The sequence below is a fragment of the Phocoena phocoena genome, chromosome 9, assembly GCF_963924675.1.
Source record: "Phocoena phocoena chromosome 9, mPhoPho1.1, whole genome shotgun sequence".
Lineage (NCBI taxonomy): Eukaryota > Metazoa > Chordata > Mammalia > Artiodactyla > Phocoenidae > Phocoena > Phocoena phocoena.
This window is the reverse complement of record NC_089227.1, coordinates 44845933-44864635: the sequence shown is the minus strand read 5'-3', so window position 1 is coordinate 44864635 and position 18703 is coordinate 44845933. Positions and strand designations below refer to the sequence as shown.

The 18703-nt window shown below is 38.5% G+C and overlaps 1 protein-coding gene across 1 annotated transcript in view; it reads left to right on the top strand.

Moving 5' to 3' along the window:
- Window positions 1-18703, top strand: part of UMAD1 (UBAP1-MVB12-associated (UMA) domain containing 1) — a 245112-nt gene that overhangs the window by 8023 nt on the left and 218386 nt on the right. The window contains exon 2 of the mRNA XM_065883931.1: window positions 17430-17528. Coding sequence (XP_065740003.1) covers window positions 17447-17528 — 82 coding nt within the window. The 5' untranslated portion in view covers window positions 17430-17446. The remainder of the gene's footprint in view (window positions 1-17429; window positions 17529-18703) is intronic.

Genomic DNA, 18703 nt, shown 5'->3' with positions numbered 1-18703 from the left:
TGATACCCACAGTCTTGATGGGTCTGATTCTGTAGAGTTTTTTGATTCTGTTGACTCTTGCTCACTGTGGCTTATTTCTTTATTTGTACAGTAGTTTTTGATTATGAATTCATGTTTCTTGGAACGTTTTTGTTGAGTTTTTTGAGGTTTAGTTTTAGGGTATTTTACTCCAGGGAAGATCTTTGTTTCCTTCTTCCAAAGATGTTTAGCCACAGACTTTGTCCTTGTTCCCTGTGGGACATGGATAATTAAAACTCAGGCTTTTAGTCATTAGAAATCAAAAGTGGCCACAGGGAAAATGTTAACTCTAGTATTTGCATATACCCTTGTGGATTTATAGATTCTTTTCTGGCTTCTATAGATTTTCTTTATTCTTTTATTGGGTTACCCATACATTAAAAATACATATTTATATTTAAGACATTACCACAAGTACTCCTTTAGAGAGCCAATGTGGGGATTCTGTTAGTTGTTGAGGATAACAAGGTCTTGGTGAAGGTATAGTAGGGAACTGGGGAGTGAAGAATTAAGGATGAAGCTAAGTAGAGACCAGAATTTGGAATGTCTTCCTTATATGCCATGCCAAGGAGTTGAGCTTAATAGTGATGCTGGAGGAGAGCGCTGGAAAGGGAGTGATCAGTTTGACATTTTAGGTTGAGTATTCTGGTTTCATGATGATGAATGTCTAGGAATATCCTGATCAAGGTGCTTCTGGTACAAGTAACATGACCTTTTTAAACAAGCTTTAACTTTTTTTTTTTGATTGATTGATTGTGGTAAAATGTACATAAAAATTGCCATCTTAACCATTTTTAATTGGATGGCTCAGTGGCATTAGGTGCATTCACATTGTTGTACAACCATTGCTGTCATCCGTCTCCCAAACTTTGTCATCATCCCATACTAAAACTCTCTGCGCATTATACAGTCTATGAATTTGACTACTCTAGCTACCTCATACAAGTAGACTCATACAATATTTGTCCTTTTCCGTCTGGCTTATTTCACTTATCATAATGTCTTCAAGGTTCTTCTGTGTTGTAGCATGTATCAGAGTTTCATTCCTTTTAATGCTGAATAATAGTCCATTGTATGTAGTAAATACCATATTTTGTTTATCCACTCTTTATTTTGGGTACATTTGGATTGTCTCCACCTTCTAGCCAGTTTACTTTTAGGTCAAAAGGAAACTGATTAGAACTATTTTGGGTTAGCTTGACTAGCCTAAGGTTTATTAGCCTTATAAGGAACTGAAGCCATGAAGAGGAAAGCTTTCAGAATCCAGACTGTCTTCTGTCTCTTTTGAGACCACTTTCTCTTCAGCCAAGCAATTGTTGCTTCACTGTTTACATAGACCTGCATGGTTATCCCAAACTTTGTGAACGGCTCTTGGGAGAATCTAATTTGCCAGCTCTAGTCACTTGGCCATACATCTTCCAAACAACTATGGTGTAGAAGGGGACTTGGGGAGGATTGGGTACAAAGATGTTGGGAACATAGCGGGGTCCACTATGTTGGAGAGACACCCAAGGGGGTTGCAGTAATCAAACTGGAGATGTTGGTGAGCTGAACCCAAGTAGGGGCAGTAGGAATAGAGAGAAACCAAAAGTTTCATGAGATATCATGAGGTTGCAGGACTTAGTGGGTGGGGGAGAGTGGATGAAAGGGAGAGGGTGAAATTAAGGTAACACTTACGGTTCTGTCTCTAGCAGCTGTTTGGACCACCATGCTTTTTTCTGAGATAGAGAGTAGAGTAGGACATGTGTGCTGGGAAGATGACTCAGCCTTGGACACTGAAGCACTACATCACAGGGTGAAGGATATAGACCTAGATTAAATCTTGATACTTAGGTGACTTTTGGAAAAATTATCCTGTCAGAGCTTCAATTTCTGTATAAACATGGGAGATAATAAAGCTTCATGGGGTTATTTTAAGCATTAAATAAGATTTGCGTATGTAAATCCCTGAGCACAGTGCCTGGTTACCCTAAGTACTTAAATAATAAATTGTAAGTTATAACTGTTAGTAGCGTGAGCAAATTGTCCTAAAGTATCTGCTGGACATCTTAGTGATGATGAACGGTGTTAGTTAAGGTGGAAGAAAACCCCAGCGTGCTTCCCCAGAAGGAAGGAAGTGTGTGGGCTTGTCTAGGAGTGAGAATCCTGAAGCATCTGGGTGACGGTATGTTTCGCCCAGCTCTGCTCAGCAGCCTGGATGGAAGAGACTGTGTCCTCTTACAACCATTCGAGTTACCAAGATGTTGTCTATACTGTTCAACAGTTTCTTGTGGAAAATTATCGTCAGGGAGATATTTTTCCTCTTGATCTTTCAGTCTATATTTTCCATTCCTTATGTTTATTCATTGAAGCAGAGACTGGGGGAGCGGGCTACTTTCGTCTTCCTCACTGAACTTTCTATTGCAGGCAGCTTCTTGTTTCTGTGTCTAGTCCCGGAAGACAGGCGGTTGCACACGTTCCTTGGCTTGTTCAGTTCACAGTGGCTAACAGAAACTCATCATGTGTGGGTCTGCCAGGCCGAGATTGAGTCTTCCGTGGCTCAGACTGTTGAGATCTCTGAATGAATTAGAGAATTAGGAGCCGTTTGTAATTCTTCAAACATGAAAGTAGATCTCTTTCCTGTGTTCTGCTCATGGAGCTTTTTCTGTCTGGGACCCAGTTTTACAAAGTCTTCCTTGGGCAGTTATAAACCATTTCCCTCCTTATTTTTCCCTGTTGCTTGCCAAGGCCAAAAACTATCATATTTGAATGGAGGTAGAAGATCTCCCAGGAGAAGGGGAGGGTCAAGGGAGGGAATCCAATTTTGCCAGACTTTAGAAAGAATTCCCATGCAGTGGGATGTCTGGCAGCCTATTGTTTTCTGGTAGGTACAGCTGTGTTTTAGAATTAAGTTCAGGCAATGAGGATGGATGAAATACTTTCTCCATCTTCGTGGTTCACTCTCCTGTTGTAATAGTTTGCTTGTCTATTTGCTTATTCATTCATTCATCCTTGGATAGGATTTCAGAAGATGTAGCATGTGGCAGAGAGCACAGTAATGAACTCTTGGTCAGTTGTACTTCTTGGTCAATCCCCACTGATTGTGGAGTTCACGGACATTTGACTCAGACTTTGGCATACGGTTGATAGTTATTGCCAGTTTTTTACTTGTGTTTCTTTATGTGCATTTTGATGAAAAATTTGGGGGAGGTGAAACAGTCAGCTTTCTTATTTACTCAGGAGTCTGAAGCAAGTCTTCAGACAGGTAACAATATTTGACTAGACTGTTAACAACTTGTTAGCCGCTTGCTTGGCCTGTGCTGGTTTTACACAGGACTCGGCACCATGCTTTGTGCCCACTGGCCTTGTGAGAGGTGGTAGAGAGGCAGGCCAAAAGGCAGCAAATAGATTAGATAGTTCCTTGAATTTGGAGAAACTGCCTTGTTTGGTGGTGTTCTCTAGGGCCTAGAACTGTGCCTGGCTAGTATTTGGCCTTCAAAACATGTTGGTTGAATGAATTAAAAAGTGAGCAAATGAACAAACGACTGAATTTTAGAGGTTTGTTTTTATTTAGGAAGGAAATACTTTTAATGATGCAGTTAGATTGTACTGGAAGTCGAATGATGTCGATTTTTAATGGGCAGTTGAGGAGTGAGTATTTTTGGAAGATGTATGTAATGGTTCCTGTTGTGTGTTAGATGTATTTAAGTGAGCAAATAGAGATATTTAAAGACCCACACTGAATAATGCTTTACTTTATTTTTTTAAATTCTCCGTTTCTCTGTGTTATAGAGAGTTATAAAGAGGGGTGATCTCACAATTGGTCTACTTCGTTCTTCCTTACGACTTTATTAAATAAATCACCTATTTAAGTAAATCACCTAAGGTATTTGTTTCATGTGAAGAGATGCTTTTGTTAGAGTTGCCTGGGGTCTTTTTCAGGGCGTGTTTTCATTTTAGATTTACAACATTGAACACAGTGGTTAGAAACTAGTATTTTATTGGTAGGTATCAGTGTTATTTAAGCCAAAATCAAATTTTTGTGTGTGACAGTAGAATTATACTTGTAACTTTTCTAAAACATAAAAATATATAATTGTGTCATTAATTTAGAGGAGTCGGGATAACACTAAAGCCTTTAAATTACATTCTTCGTCAATGAATGAGACCAAAATGGTATAACTTATAAGCGTGGTTTGTTATAAGCTCTCAAAGGCAGCAACTTTATCTTCTAAACTTATATCTCTTCACACTATTTAACATCCTTCTTTAGAAAAAAAAGAATGGTTTTTGCACGTCCTGCATTAAAAAGAGGGAAGTTTTTGTTTGTTTTAATAAAACCTCTTGAAATTAAGATCGCTTCTGACTAGAATGCATCACATACTAGGTGATCGCACCCATCTACAGAGGAGTAGTTTACGACAAAGCATTATCTGGTCTAAAATGCTAAGAGTGAAGAGGTTGAGAAACTCTGGTCTAATGTAATAGGTGATTTCCTCTCCCCTAAATTAGTAGAATCAGTGGAGACTTTTTTATGCTATCCTATTTTTCATTTTATGAGTAAGAGACAGTAGTGGAAAAAAGCAGTCAGTCTTTATCATTGCCAGGCTACCATTCTTGATTCTGAAAATAATAGGGTAGTTAATTAAAAGGAAAACAACCCCCCCAAATCCAACAACAGCAGCAAAACTACACAAAACTTCCCTGATGATTCTGATAGAGACTTTGAGGGATGATAATTTACAGAGAAATGGAGGAGAGTAAAATTGTCTGAGGTCTCTTTTACCTTAGTGAGACTGTCAATTTTCAATGATGGAAAAGGGATCTGAGAAGAAAGAAGGTTCTGTTCTAAAATTTTCTTGGGCCAACTTGTGACTTTTCAAAGTAACTTTATCGTGGGCTTGAAAAGCAGTTCTGCTAGAGAAAATTAGTAATTCCAGATCATGTAATGCTTCCATGATAGCAGGATTTTATTATTATGGTGACAGCTAAGATTGCAAACGGTTCTTGGTTGTAGGTATCTTGCATGGGAATGAGGAGTAGCTGGCTGTTGAGATTATCAAATGCAACCCGGTGTTGCTGTCCATGGCAAATAAAGCCAAGTGTTAAAAGTCATCAAGTTGAGGCGATAAACTACAACCCCCTCCCCCCATTGCCCTCAGTACTCTTTTAACCTAGAATTTCCTGTATTATATTTAAGGATTTCATGTTTGAATCCTACGTGTCCCATTTCTGAAAAGCTTTTCCTGCCTTTAATTTAATATAAACTAAAATAAGAAAAGGATTTAAACTGTAAGAATAGAAAAAAAAAAGTAAAAAACTATAAATTCAAGGAAAAAATTCCCAGCTTCACCCCTGTTGAAATCTATACTGTGAAGTTCTTCAGAGCTCCTCTGCACTCTTCTAGAACCCTCCCTTGCCTACGCTTTATAATCATCAATTTGTAGTTTGAGGTCTTCCGACTTTCTAAGTATTTTAGATGTTCTGTTTTGGCTGAAAATAATACATGTTTAATGTCTCAGTTTGCTAAAAGCAACTATATAGTCATATAGGGAAGTGAGTTTTATTAAATCATGTACCTTCAATTTTTAACGCCTGTTTATATGTGTTCATGATACCACTTTCCAGTAAGGTGACAAGTGAAAAGGTTAGGAGTGATAACTTAGAAGACAGACTCTCTTAAAAATGAGATTGCCACCATTGCTTTGTATTCATCTGGGTTTGTTGTAAAAGCTGCACTAGTGTTCTGAGGGCATCTCTGAGCTACTCCAGATCAGTGGAAATGAAATGGAAATATGAGTTCAAGGAGAAAATAGAACAATGTCAAATTTCCTGCTGTTAGAAAAGAAAGAACTTGCTTGTATATTTTAAAATGGCTGATGGTGGATATTAAAATGCTGTGGTGTTTAGATTACATGAGATAAATTTAAAAGAATGATACAGTTGTTTTATTTCAACATATAAATATAATATGCTAGAAACTACATTCTCTATAATTTTCAGTGTAAAGGTTTAGATGTCAACGTAAAATGTACAAGAGAGCACATGATTTTACAAAATTCTTTTAGGGAGTGTGTGAGCACCAAAGTAGGATTAGTGTCTTTGAAACTCTTTTGTCTCCAACCTAAACATGAAACATGACATTTCATGTCAGGACCTAGTACATGCACCCACAAGCCAAAGTTCATAAACATTACTTACCACATGTGACACTCTCTGATAAACTTTTTGCTTCTCCTTTTCTTTTTTCTCTTCCTCTTCCCCCCCACCCCCATTTCATTCTATTCAAAGATCTGGTCATGATTCACTAAATTGAGTTTATTTCCAGTAAAGGGTTGAGACCTACAGTTTGGAAAACAGCTGTAGATCCAAGATTCAGTTTGTTTTTATTTTCTTTCCTGAGTGGGTTTTTTGTTTTGGTGAGGGTGGGTCGGATTCTGAGCAAAAATCAGACAGACGGAAATAACATTTCTATTAATGCTTTAATTCATTGGCCTTCAAACTGTTCTGGGAGTTCATCTGCGACATCAGTTGAAATGTCTTTCCTGGCTCCCCTCTTGCTTATCCTCTTAGATGCCTGTACCTCTCACCCATGATACGAATATCACAAACTTTCAAAGATAAAAAACCCAGATGAATGGAAAAAAAGAGGGAGAATATTTGGGTAATCCTAATTGGTAGTCTGAAGGTAATGGATACACTTTAAAAGAGGACAAAATCATCTCCTTCATACAAATAAAAATCTGTCAGAGACTTATTAACTCATCAGTTAAGGAAGAAATTAGTAATATATTTATTACAACTGGTTCAAAAGAAAACTCAAAGTATCACCACACAATACAGTCAAATAAGGGAATGTTGAATTTATTAATTATTGCAAAACTGGTCACTGTCCCTAGGGTAGCATTATTGCATCCTGTGGATGGGGATTATTTGTATGCCTATCAATTTTCTGCAAGTTATCAACTGTCTCTACAGAGTTGTAACATAACCGAGTCAGATAAACAGAGGTGGAGATAACCAGGACAGACGTGCTAGCCGTAATAGCCACTAAATTCCGAAGCCTTTTACAGTTTTTCCTTATTCTCATTAGATTTAGGCTATTAAACGAGGTCTAAAACTTTGACACCTGAAAGCCAAATCCAGTTTGAAGAGGATTTATTCAGTCTGCAGAGTATTTTTAAAAATTTTTGAATTTGTTGCTATCATCTAAGAACTAGGTTTTTACATGATAGTTGGATTTCTAGTTTGTCTTGAAAAATCAGACTTGGTGACACTGGGCCCACATCCCTTCATGGAACAGTGGTTGGAGCTGCCAAAGGTACTTAAAAAAATTTTTTTTTTAAATCTTTATTTTTGTAGAGTTACCATCTGATCCAGCAATCTCAGTCCTGGGCATATATCCAGAAAAGGTGAAAACTCTAATTAAAAAAGATACATGTACCCCAATGTTCATAGCAGCACAATTTATAATAGCCAAGGCATGGAAGCAACCTAAGTGAATGGATAAAGAAGATGTGGTACAATGGAGTATTACTCAGCCATAAAAAAGAATAAAATAATGCCATTTGCAGCAACATGGATGGACTTGGAGATTATCATACTAAAAGAAGTAAGTCAGAAAGAGAAAGCCAAATATCATATAATATTACTTACTTGTGAAATCTAAAAAAATGATACAAATGAACTTATTTACCAAACAGAAACAGACTCACAGACACAGAAAACAGTCATGGTTACCGAAGCGGGTAGGGGAGGGATAAATTAGGAGTTTGGGATACACACTACTATATGTAAAATAGATGGCAATAAGGACCTACTGTATAGCACAGGAAACTATATTCAATAATGGAAAAGATTCTGAAAATAATATATATATAAACTGAATCACTTTGCTATACACCTGAAAGTAACACAGCACACAGGAACATACAGTTCTTTTGATTGTAAATCAAGTATACGTCATTAAATTTTTTAAAAATATTTTTTATTGTAAAACAATATATGATATTTGATTTAGAAAAAAGCAAATACTACAAAAGAAACATAAATTAAATATAAACTAGTCATGCTTCCTGGTAACAACAACTATTAGGTTTGGTGTATATTTCTCCATATTTTTTTCCTAAGAATGTACAAAACTTACCTGCACATAGAAAATAGAAATTACCTTTATAATTAGAAAGCCTGCTAGTTTCATTTTGAAAAAGCAAATAAGTTGGAAAAAGTACTAGAAAGGATGAAATAGTATAAAACACATACTTCAGCTAAAATGTTCTCCAAGAGGCCTGGGTGACAGTGAAAGCAGGAGTTCTGAGTCCAAGGCCCGTGGTCCCACACACAGGCATCAAAGGGAGGGACCTTCAGACAGAGGCAGCCTTACATCTTCAATTTACATTCCCCAGAGGTTCCTAGATGCATTGGGACCATCTTGGGTGGTGGCCAGGAGTCAGTGGGAAGATGCCCTAACCGTAGCCTCAGCCTTGTCCTAATTTTTTTAGTGATGGTTATTTTTTTTTTTTTTACTTTGGCCATAACAGCAAATGCAAATCTGATTCCAGGCTTTCCCAGCTCAAAACCTTTCAAAGCTCTTTCACTGGTTCCTCATAAGCCTTGTTTTGGTGAAGGGCTCCTCCTCGTGGCTCCCTGGGCATCTCCCCCCTCCCTAGAGGTGCCATCTTTAGACCAAGCCTGCACTTTCCTTCACTCCTGTCTCAGACTGGGCTGGTTTCACTCTTAGTTATCTGCCTGGCATTTGAATTTACCGCCCTGGATTATACTGAAGAGGTCAGTTGTTTCTGCAGTTTTGAAATGTGAAACAATATAGTCGAGTTAACATTTTAGTCCTGGTACGACAGCCAAGTATGTTTTTGAAAAATTTGAAGAAATGGGGGTATACATATCCGTTTAGTGATAATTAAAGGGGTGTATTTTCATAATATAATTTGAGATGTTGAGATCAGGATCTCAGTCCCTGAACTTCTATATTTTCAGTTTGAAATACCACTGATGTTTATAATTTCAGCTACCACTTACATGCTAACAGCTCCCAAATTCCAACTTATTCCTTTCATTGGAGCACTAGGTCCTATTTTTCCAACTGCATTTCACATATTACCATTTGGACCAGTCATTGTTTCCCTACATGTAAACTTGTCTGAAGTGGAGTTAATTTTTTTCTTCTCTTAAATTTCCTTTTCCAACTTTCCTTTTCTTATTCTTAATATCACTTTCTTTACTCCCTCAGGCTTGAAACTTCAGTCATCTTTTAGTAATTCCTTTCCATCAGTATTTTGCAGAGTTGGAAGTCACTAGGTCCTGTTTCACATTTCTGTACACCTCTTCTTTTTCATTCAAACTTCTCCCACCATAGTCCAGTCCCTTTTGCTACAACGTTCTAACTTCATGGCTCCACTCTCTCAATCAGTCTCTCCAGCATTTTATTTTATTTTATTTTATTTTATTGAAATATAGTTGGTTTACAGTGTCATGTTAGTTTGAGATATACAGCATGGTGATTCAATTATACATATATATAATGTATATATATATTTTTTCTTTTTGATATTTTTTTTCTATTATAGGTTATTACAAGATATTGAGTATAGTTCCCGGTGCTATACAGTAGGTCCTTGTTGGTTATCTATTTTATATACAGTAGGGTATATATGTTAATCTCAAACTCCTAATTTATCCCTTCCTTCCTTTCCCCCTTGGTAACCATAAGTTTGTTTCCTATGTCTGTGGGTCTCTTTCTGTTTTGTATATAAGTTCATTTTTATCATTTTTTTCTGGATTCCACATGTAAGCAATATCATATGATATTTGTCTTTCTCTCTCTGGCTTATTTCACTTAGTATGGTAATCACTCGGTCCAGCCATGTTGTCTAGCCTATTGTCTTAAATTTAATCTTTCTGAAGCACTACTTTCCTCAAGATCCTAGACTAGAAAATAATATTAAATGAATCCTGGTAAGCCACTCTGGATATTCTAACATTTTCTTGACTTAGTAGCCCTTTTAATAATTTGTCTCTTCTTTTGTAGTCTTCATTTCTGTTGCTTACCTCCACGCTTCTACTGAGGTCACTCTCTCTGCTGTATCCTAAACACTCTCTGTTCATTGTTCCTGGTGATCCTTCTTACAGGAGAGGCCTTCCTTCTCTTCTTGGTTTATATCTGTGCCCATCAGATGAAGTTAAACTAAGGCTACCTGTTTGTGAAGTGTAACAGGGCTCTTCTCATTCTCATTGAGCCTTCTGGAATGTTTTATACCGTTTAATGCTGTTTTGGGTAATATGATCTTGTCTTTCAAGATTAAAACTATCAAAAGTATGGGACCATTGTCTTTTTTGGTATCTCTCGGAAGAAATTAGGAAACTTGTTACCTAAATTTGTATTCCTTTTGTCTAACCATGCAATTCACAACCCACCACACAGAAGAAGAGGAGGATTAAACATGGTTCAGGATTTTAGTTTTTCAGCAGTATGGAATTTACATATTTATTGGATTTTGACACAATGTGAAGAAAAAATGTGTGTATGTATATTTTTTCTTATATAGTTAAGTGGCTGCTGTTTATCAGTCCCACATATACATTTCAGTCTATTTGACATATTTATATTGTCAAATAGTCTGTTGAAATTGAAAGAAGGTGATCAAATTGAGAAAACCAGGTTACCTTAATCCTTTTGTCATGGGTAATATCACTTAAAAGGTAAGTGTTAGAATAATAGGAAAAAATAAATATATCACTTGTGCTGCCCTCCTTCAGAGCAGTAGGATCTGTGCTGTGTAGCGATCAGGGTCGCTTTCTGTATGCAGTCTGCGTGCCATTAAAAGTGAAGACACTGTCCTTTTATTTTTCAGTTTTGTGTGAATGGATAGAGAAAGAAGTATCTTGCTTTGTATACAAGACTGCATTTGTAACACACACAAAGTCATTTAAGAGATTTGAGACAATTTTACGAATAATTGTGAACTACAACATTTTTATAACATCTAGAATATCATGCTAATAATGAATTTTTAAAATAGCTTTATTGGGGTATTATCAACATATGGTGAATTGCACATGTTGAAAGTGTACAATTTGATGAGTTTTGACATGTTTATATACCCTGAAACCATCACTGCAATCAAGATCATGAATATATTTATCACCCTCAAAAGTTTGCTTGTGATCCTTGGTAATTCCTCCCTCCCTGAACCTCCCATTCCCCAGGCAACCACTGATCTGCTTTCTGTCACTATACATTAGTTTGCATTTCCTAGAAGTGTTTGGTGGTCTGGCTTCTTTCACTTAGCTTGATTTTTTTGAGATTCATGCATGTCATAGCATATCTTAGGCCTTCATGCCTTTTTATTTCTGAATAGTATGATGGATATGCTATAGTTTGTTTGTCCTTTTTATCTGTTGTTGGACATTTGGATTTTTTCCAGTTTGGGGTTCTTACCAAAAAAGCTGTATAACATTTGTGTACAAGTGTGGACATATGCTTTCATTTTTCTTAGGTAAATACTTAGAAGGAGAAGGTCTGGGTCATATGGTAGGTGTATGTTTACATTTTTAAGAAACTGCCACAGTACTATATTATTACACCTACCACAGTGTATAAGAGTTCCAGTTGCTCCACATTTTTGTCAACAGTTGGCATGGCAAGCCTTTTAAATTGTTAATATTTTAATAGGTATATAGTGTTATCTCATTGAGCTTTTAATTTGCATTTGCCTATTGACTAATGATGTTGAGCATCCTTTCATGTGGCTCTTTGCCATTCACATATCTTTTTTTTTTTTTTTGCTTTGGCTGTACTGGGTCTTTGTTGCTGCGTGCGGGCTTTCTCTAGTTGTGGCAAGTGGGGGCTACTTTTTGTTGCGGTGCGCGGGCTTCTCATTGCGGTGGCTTCTCTTGTTGCAGAACACAGGCTCTAGGTGCATGGGCTCAGTAGTTGCAGCACGTGGGCTCTAGAGCATGTGGGCTCAGTAGTTGTGGCTCGCAGGCTCTAGAGCATGGGCTTAGTAGTTGTGGCACACAGGCTTAGTTTCCCCACAGCACGTGGGATCTTCCTGGACCAGGGATCGAACCCATGTCCCCTGCATTGACAGGTGGACTCTTAATCACTGGATCACCAGGGAAGACCCACATATCTTCTTTAGGAGAATGTCTGTTAATAGCTTTTGTCCAGTTTTTATTGGTTTGTTTTCTCATGATTGAATTTTAAGAATTCTTTATATGTTCTAGACACATGTCCTGTATCAGATTTGTGATTTGCATAGATTTTCCCCCAATCTGTGTCTTGGGCAGTGAACTCTTCATCCCCCATCCATATAGAAGCAGTTCCAGGATTCCCATGTTTGGGGATTAGGAGGCATTCTGGGTTGGGTCCCAGCTTAGCCAGGCAAGAGTGTTGTTGCTGGCTGATAATGGATTTTTAAGAATAAATTTTGATATTTCACCCACTTATAAAATGTAAAGTTTGCTTATTGTAGACAGTTTTTAACATACTGAAATTGTACCTAAGGAAATGAGGCTGGAACATGCTTGATAACTCCAGGCAGAAGAAGGCCACTGTCAAGGCCATGTAAGTCAGAAGCATGAGTGCTCATGTCTTCCCATATACTCAGCTGGGGGCAGCAGGACTGTTCCAGGCCTCCTCCACTTTTGGGATGGAGCTCCTAAATTCCTCTTAGGTTTACTCAGGATTGCCTCCAAAATGGGGTAGTTTCAGGTTGCTGTTTGTTCCCGTAAATATAAGTTGAGTGCTACATTTGCAGTGCCTGGTCAGTATCTGGCCTAAGCACTTAATAAATACTCATAAAATATAAAGTAAGTGAAAGTCTGGAACGTGGATATTGTGGAATTAGCAAATATCTTCAGAACACAGAGCTGAGCAAGGCTTGGGAAAGTAGGGATTTAGAAAGACAGAAATGGAATTAATGAAATGTATTTCACTAATGTTAGGAAATATTAAAGTCCAACACAAATGTCTTGTTAAGGGCTCCTTGTCTTTGGTGCTTTGTTGATGTAAAGCATTCAGTTTTGGTACCAAAAAGACTTGCTTTAAAATTCTAGCTCTGCTGTTTACTAGCCATATACATTTGCATCAATACTTAACCGACTTTACTTCCATTCTTTCACTTACACATTGTGAAGAGTTATGTGTACCTGGCGGGATGATTGTAAGATTATAGGAGATAGAGTCTATAAGGCATTTAGGTACAGTGCGTGACACATTGTAGGAGCTCAGCAAATGTTAGTGGGGTTTTAGTTACCCCCGTTCTCTTTCCCAGTTCTAGTCTTAGGTGGGGAAAGGAAATCTGGCTGCTGGAGTGGTGACCTAACCACTTTCTTGCTGTGGGAGGATCTTAGAATGCAGCTTTCTTGCTGTGGGAGGATCTTAGAATGGTATTGCCAGTCCCGCTGGGATAAATTTTTATACCACCTTGTGTGTGTTTTCAATGGTACAAAAAATATCACGGTATAAAGATAATTTGATTACAGATTTTAGTGTCTCAGGACATAGTCTTTTCATGCATGGAGTGATTACTGTAAAGCTATATGTATGGTTAGACTTACTTAGGTACCTAGTGGAATGAATCATGAATGTTAGCAGCAGTATAGATGGTGCAAGGGAATCCCAAGACTTGTATTGTAAAATTGGCACAGCGTTCCCATGGAAACACATCTGAGGTGACTATCGTAGAGGAAGGAGTTAAGGCAATGGTCAGGTTGGCAGAATAACAGGTGCGAGGGTGACTGGTAGTTTCATAACCATTTTAGAGCAGTTAGCAATGGATGTTTGTAGCAAACTAGTCTTTGCTGCCACTCTGAGTTCTTTTATACTGTCTCTACTACCTTTTTCCTATTCCTGACCTGTTTCTTCCGTGCGTGGATGTTTCTTGACTCTTGGAACCTAAGTTCTCTCTCCTTCTCGGATATGTTTGGAATTTTATAATGTTCTAAAGTGACAAACTGTAATATTATGCATTGCCACATAAGTCATACTGTTGGCAACCTGCTGCAGCCTATTTAAGACTGTGTATTCTTTACGTTTGATTTTTTTTTAGGTCATGAAAAACTTAAATGCTTCACTTAATTATTTGAATCATAAGTTCTCTACAAAGTACTTGCATTCAAAAGGGATTCTGGCACTACAGCTGAGTTTGGTCTGGCTTTTATAACAACGTATCTAAACGTTGGGGGCTTGAGAATGACATCAGAACCGCTTTTGTGATTTCTGTGTTTGTTCCATTTCTGTCTTGTGGCCAGACATGAAAAGGTATTGGAAATTTGAGTCCTTCTATTAAAGGCTTTTCTTTTATATGTTAGAAAGGAGCCACTTTTTAAAGGGCCTCTCTCTGTGGCCACAAAGCTTCTTGTTCTAGCACTCTAATGGCATGTGACACAGTGAACCAAGCAAGCAACATGGCCACACCTACCTCCAACGAGGGTAGAAAACTGCACTTCTTACATGTCTCCTGATATAAGGTGGAGAGCCAGTGAATGGCCCTAATGAGTCTGTGGTCACTATATACTCAGTTCTCTCTCCCTGCGGTAGACAGAGTGACTCACCCCTCCCCAAGGGCGATAACCCAAATGGCCCCATTCAGTCACAGCATCGTGCTCTAAGTTCAGTATTTCTTCATCAGGTCCAGATGTGGCACCTCTTGTTGTAGAGACTTCATGAACTAAAAAGACCAGCAGTCTGTCCCTTCTGTCCCCTCTGGTAACTGGGAAAAATAACGGCCCAAACCACTGTCATCCAGAAAGGGGAGGAATGGGAGATACACAGCAGTCACCGAGTGGTAGCAATTCTGGAATCTCACTGAGCAGGCATTTTGGGGGATCCCCGCCTTGGATTGGAGAATGTTCATTAATTATGCCCAGATTCTGCTTCTCAGGAGAGCCCCACCCCCAGTCCCATGTTCTCCAGGCACTCCACACAAAGTGTCTTCCTTTTCCAGTAACTTCCTTGGCTACCACTGAAGTAGGCACTGGAGAATAGACCCTCCTTGGGGGCTGAGCAGTTTTCTCTGGCAGCTTCCTGTCTGCAGCATTGTTGTAAACTTCCAATAGTCAAAGTCCTCCTTTAATTCAGACTTGTAGTTGTTTTGGCAGCACAGCTCTCCAAAAATTTTGTTGGCTTCTTACCTATTTGATTATAATCAGCTTCATGTATCTGTAGCCAGACCTACAATTTTTGCTAGCTGTAACTCTTAGATTTGCTACATTTCTCATCTCTTTCACCCTTAAATGTGCCCCCCCTTTATTTATTTGAAGGTATCTTTTCTCTACAAGGCTTCAGTTGGACACTGATCCCCTTCGTCTCTTTTTCCTGACCCATTGTAGCCTAAGAATTTACTGAGTGCCACATTCATCCAGGCTGAGGCTTTAGTATCAGGTGTGATGGCTATATCCTTGATTTGATCCTTACCCAGATTGAATTTTAATCATCTGTTGTTCCTTCAAAGGCTTTCTCTGTTTTAGTTTTAACTGTTTGGGGTTGAGAAGTTAGTTGCTTCTTCCAGTCTTTTTAAGTCTTTGAGTTTGAACTTTATTGTCTTACATTCCTGCTTATAAACCAACCAGTTCTTTTCTGATCTCATTTCTTTCTTGCATGGGTTTCTCTTTATCTTAGTTATTTTTTTCATCTCATTCCTTGTCTTTTCATCTTTTCCTTTTGCTTTTCCATCTAACCTTGCTTTTTTTGGTTTTTTTGTTTTTGTTTTTGTTTTTACCAGTTTCATACAGGTCATGTCTCCTTGTACTCTCTTGAGGGTGCCAGACTATTTCCAGACTTTTCTTTTGGCTCCATCACTATATCCAGTAAGCTCAGCCTTTGAGGATTTCAGAGGTGATTCCTTTTCCTTTACTGAAATATTTTCTTTTTCACATGGCTTGTGTTTTTCTTCTCCATTTTTTTTTCTTTTAAAAAGTGAAACCTGCTAGATGTGTTTTCTGTCAACAAATTGGCTCTTTTACCATCCACTCCGATCTACAACTCAGGGCAGGTTGACCTACACAAATCCTGGTGCAATTCTCAGTTTCTAGAAGCAACTTGCTCAGATAAAATCTTTACTTATCCTCCCTGCTTGATTTTCTGGTGGGTGGAATATATGAAACTGAAATGTGGGGCACTTGTTGCCACCAGGAACTTTTCTTTGCTGTCTCTCTTTTTTTTTTTTTTTTTTTTTTTTGCGGTACGCGGGCCTCTCACCGTTGTGGCCTCTCCCGTTGCGGAGCACAGGCTCCGGACGCGCAGGCTCAGCGGCCATGGCTCACGGGCCCAGCCGCTCCGCGGCATGTGGGATCTTCCCGGACCGGGGCACGAACCCGTGTCCCCTGCATCGGGACTCTCAACCACTGCGCCACCAGGGAAGCCCTCTTTGCTGTCTCTTATATTGCTTTACATACAGCAACTCAGAACGTGACATGTCCTCCCAAGTTTCCTTCAACTTCCTTCCCAGTTGTTTTCTAAGAGTTGTTGCCCTGCCTGAGTGTACAAAGATGGGAGGACACAGAGGAGAGAGGGTGTGTATGTGTGTGTGTGTTGGGGGTAGTGCACAATCTCACCAACGCAGATACTTACACTGATGGGAATTTACATTTGGCTACAATTTTACAATGAATATAGTCCTTGAGTGTCTGAATCAGATAACCAGCTCTAGAGGGTGTTTGTAGTGCCTTCTTTTCTTTTTTCAGGTGGCCTTAATTTCATGAGGCTTAAGGTAGTTATGGCATGACAAGAAACCTGGACCGGGTTTGGTTTTTTTTCCCCCTTTTCTCGGTCCAGTGTCCAATTTGTGGCTAGTGAGATCCTTCAAGATTCTGGTGTTATCTGTTGACTTTAGTTTTACTCGTAGAGATTTCTTGGGTTATTTCCTGCATGTTCAGAAATTGAGAGGATGAACACAGTATTTCAGACTGGAAGTCCATGCTTCTTAATTTCTGGTTTTGTCTTCTGACACCTAGAGAGGGCTTGTGTTCTTAAGTTTGGGAATAGAATTCCTAAAAGTAGTTATTGTGATATCTTTATATTTGGCTTTTAAAATTTATTTGGCTGCATTGGGTCTCAGTTGCAGCAACGTGAGATCTTTCAATGCAGCGAGGGCTCTTTGTTCTCTCCAATTGTGATGTGCAGGCTCCAGAGCACATGGACTCAGTAGTTGCGGCACGCAGGCTCTCTAGCTGTTGGTGCACGGACTCTAGAGCATGTGAGCTCAGTAGTTGCGGTGTACAGGCTTAATTGCCCTGCAGCATGTGGGATCTTAGTTCCCTGACTAGGGATCGAACCCATGTCCCCTGCATTGGAGGGCGGATTCTTAACCACTGGACCACCAGGGAAGTCCCTGTATTTGGCTTTTTACTAAGAAGGGTAAGAGTTTTATGGTTTCGTCTGAATTTGTTATTATATAGTGTTTCTATTTCAGGTAACAGAGAAGCAGCAATGTTTCACTTCTTCAGAAAGCCTCCGGAATCTAAAAAGCCCTTGGTACCAGAGAGAGAAGCAGATGGATTTGTCCTTTTAGGTGAGTCTTTTTAGGAAACAATATCATAATTAGATGAATTATTTTTCCTTTAAAAGGTTACTTGAAAAGTATATGATTGATTTTTAAACATTTTCCTATTAATTCCAGAGTTAGTTTATGTATGTGAAATCTATAAAAATATAGGTCATCAATCACTTAAAATATTGTCATCAAGTCAGACTCTTCTTATACAGTATGTTGGTTTGGATGTGTCCTTCAAATTCAGTTTGTAAAATCATCCTATTTTTTCTATCCAATAAGCTAGTCAACCTTTTTAATTATGAAAAAGCAGAAGTCTTGATGAATCCTTGATAAATTCAATTTCTGTTTTATAAATAACACCAAGCCTTGCTTCTTAAATTAGCATCAAAAATTAAATCAGGCGGGCTTCCCTGGTGGCGCAGTGGTTGGGAGTCCGCCTGCCGATGCAGGGGACACGGGTTCGTGCCCCGGTCCGGGAAGATCCCACATGCCGCGGAGCGGCTGGGCCCGTGAGCCATGGCCGCTGAGCCTGCGCGTCTGGAGCCTGTGCTCCGCAACGGGAGAGGCCACAACAATGAGAGGCCCGCGTACCGCAAAAAAAAAAAAAAAAAAAAAAAAAAAAAAAATTAAATCAGGCATCCAATAAATAGTTGCTGAACGAGGTACATTTATTTCTTTTATTGAAGTATAGTTTACAATATTGTAATAACTTTCAGGTGTACAGCATGGTGATTCAATATTTTTGTAGTCTATACTCCATTCAAAGTTATTACAAGATAATGGCTATAATTCCCTGTGCTGTACAGTATGTCCTTATTGCTTATCTTTTTTATATATAGTAGTTTGTATCTCTTAATCCCATACCCCTAATTTGCCTCTTCCCTTCTCTCTCATTTTTGGTAACCACTAGTTTGTTTTCAGTATCTGTGAGTCTGTTTCTGTTTTGCATATACATTCATTTGTATTACTTTTTAGATTCCACATGTAAGTGATGTACAGTATTTGTTTTTCTGTCTGCCTTATTTCACTAAGCATAATATTTACTCTCCAGGTCCGTATATGTTGCAAATAGCAGAATTTCATTCTTTTTTATGGCTGAGTAATAGTCCTGTTTGTGTGTGTGTGTGTGTGTGTGTGTATGTATATATATATGTGTGTGTATTTATATATTTCATGTTCTTAGTCCAGTCGTC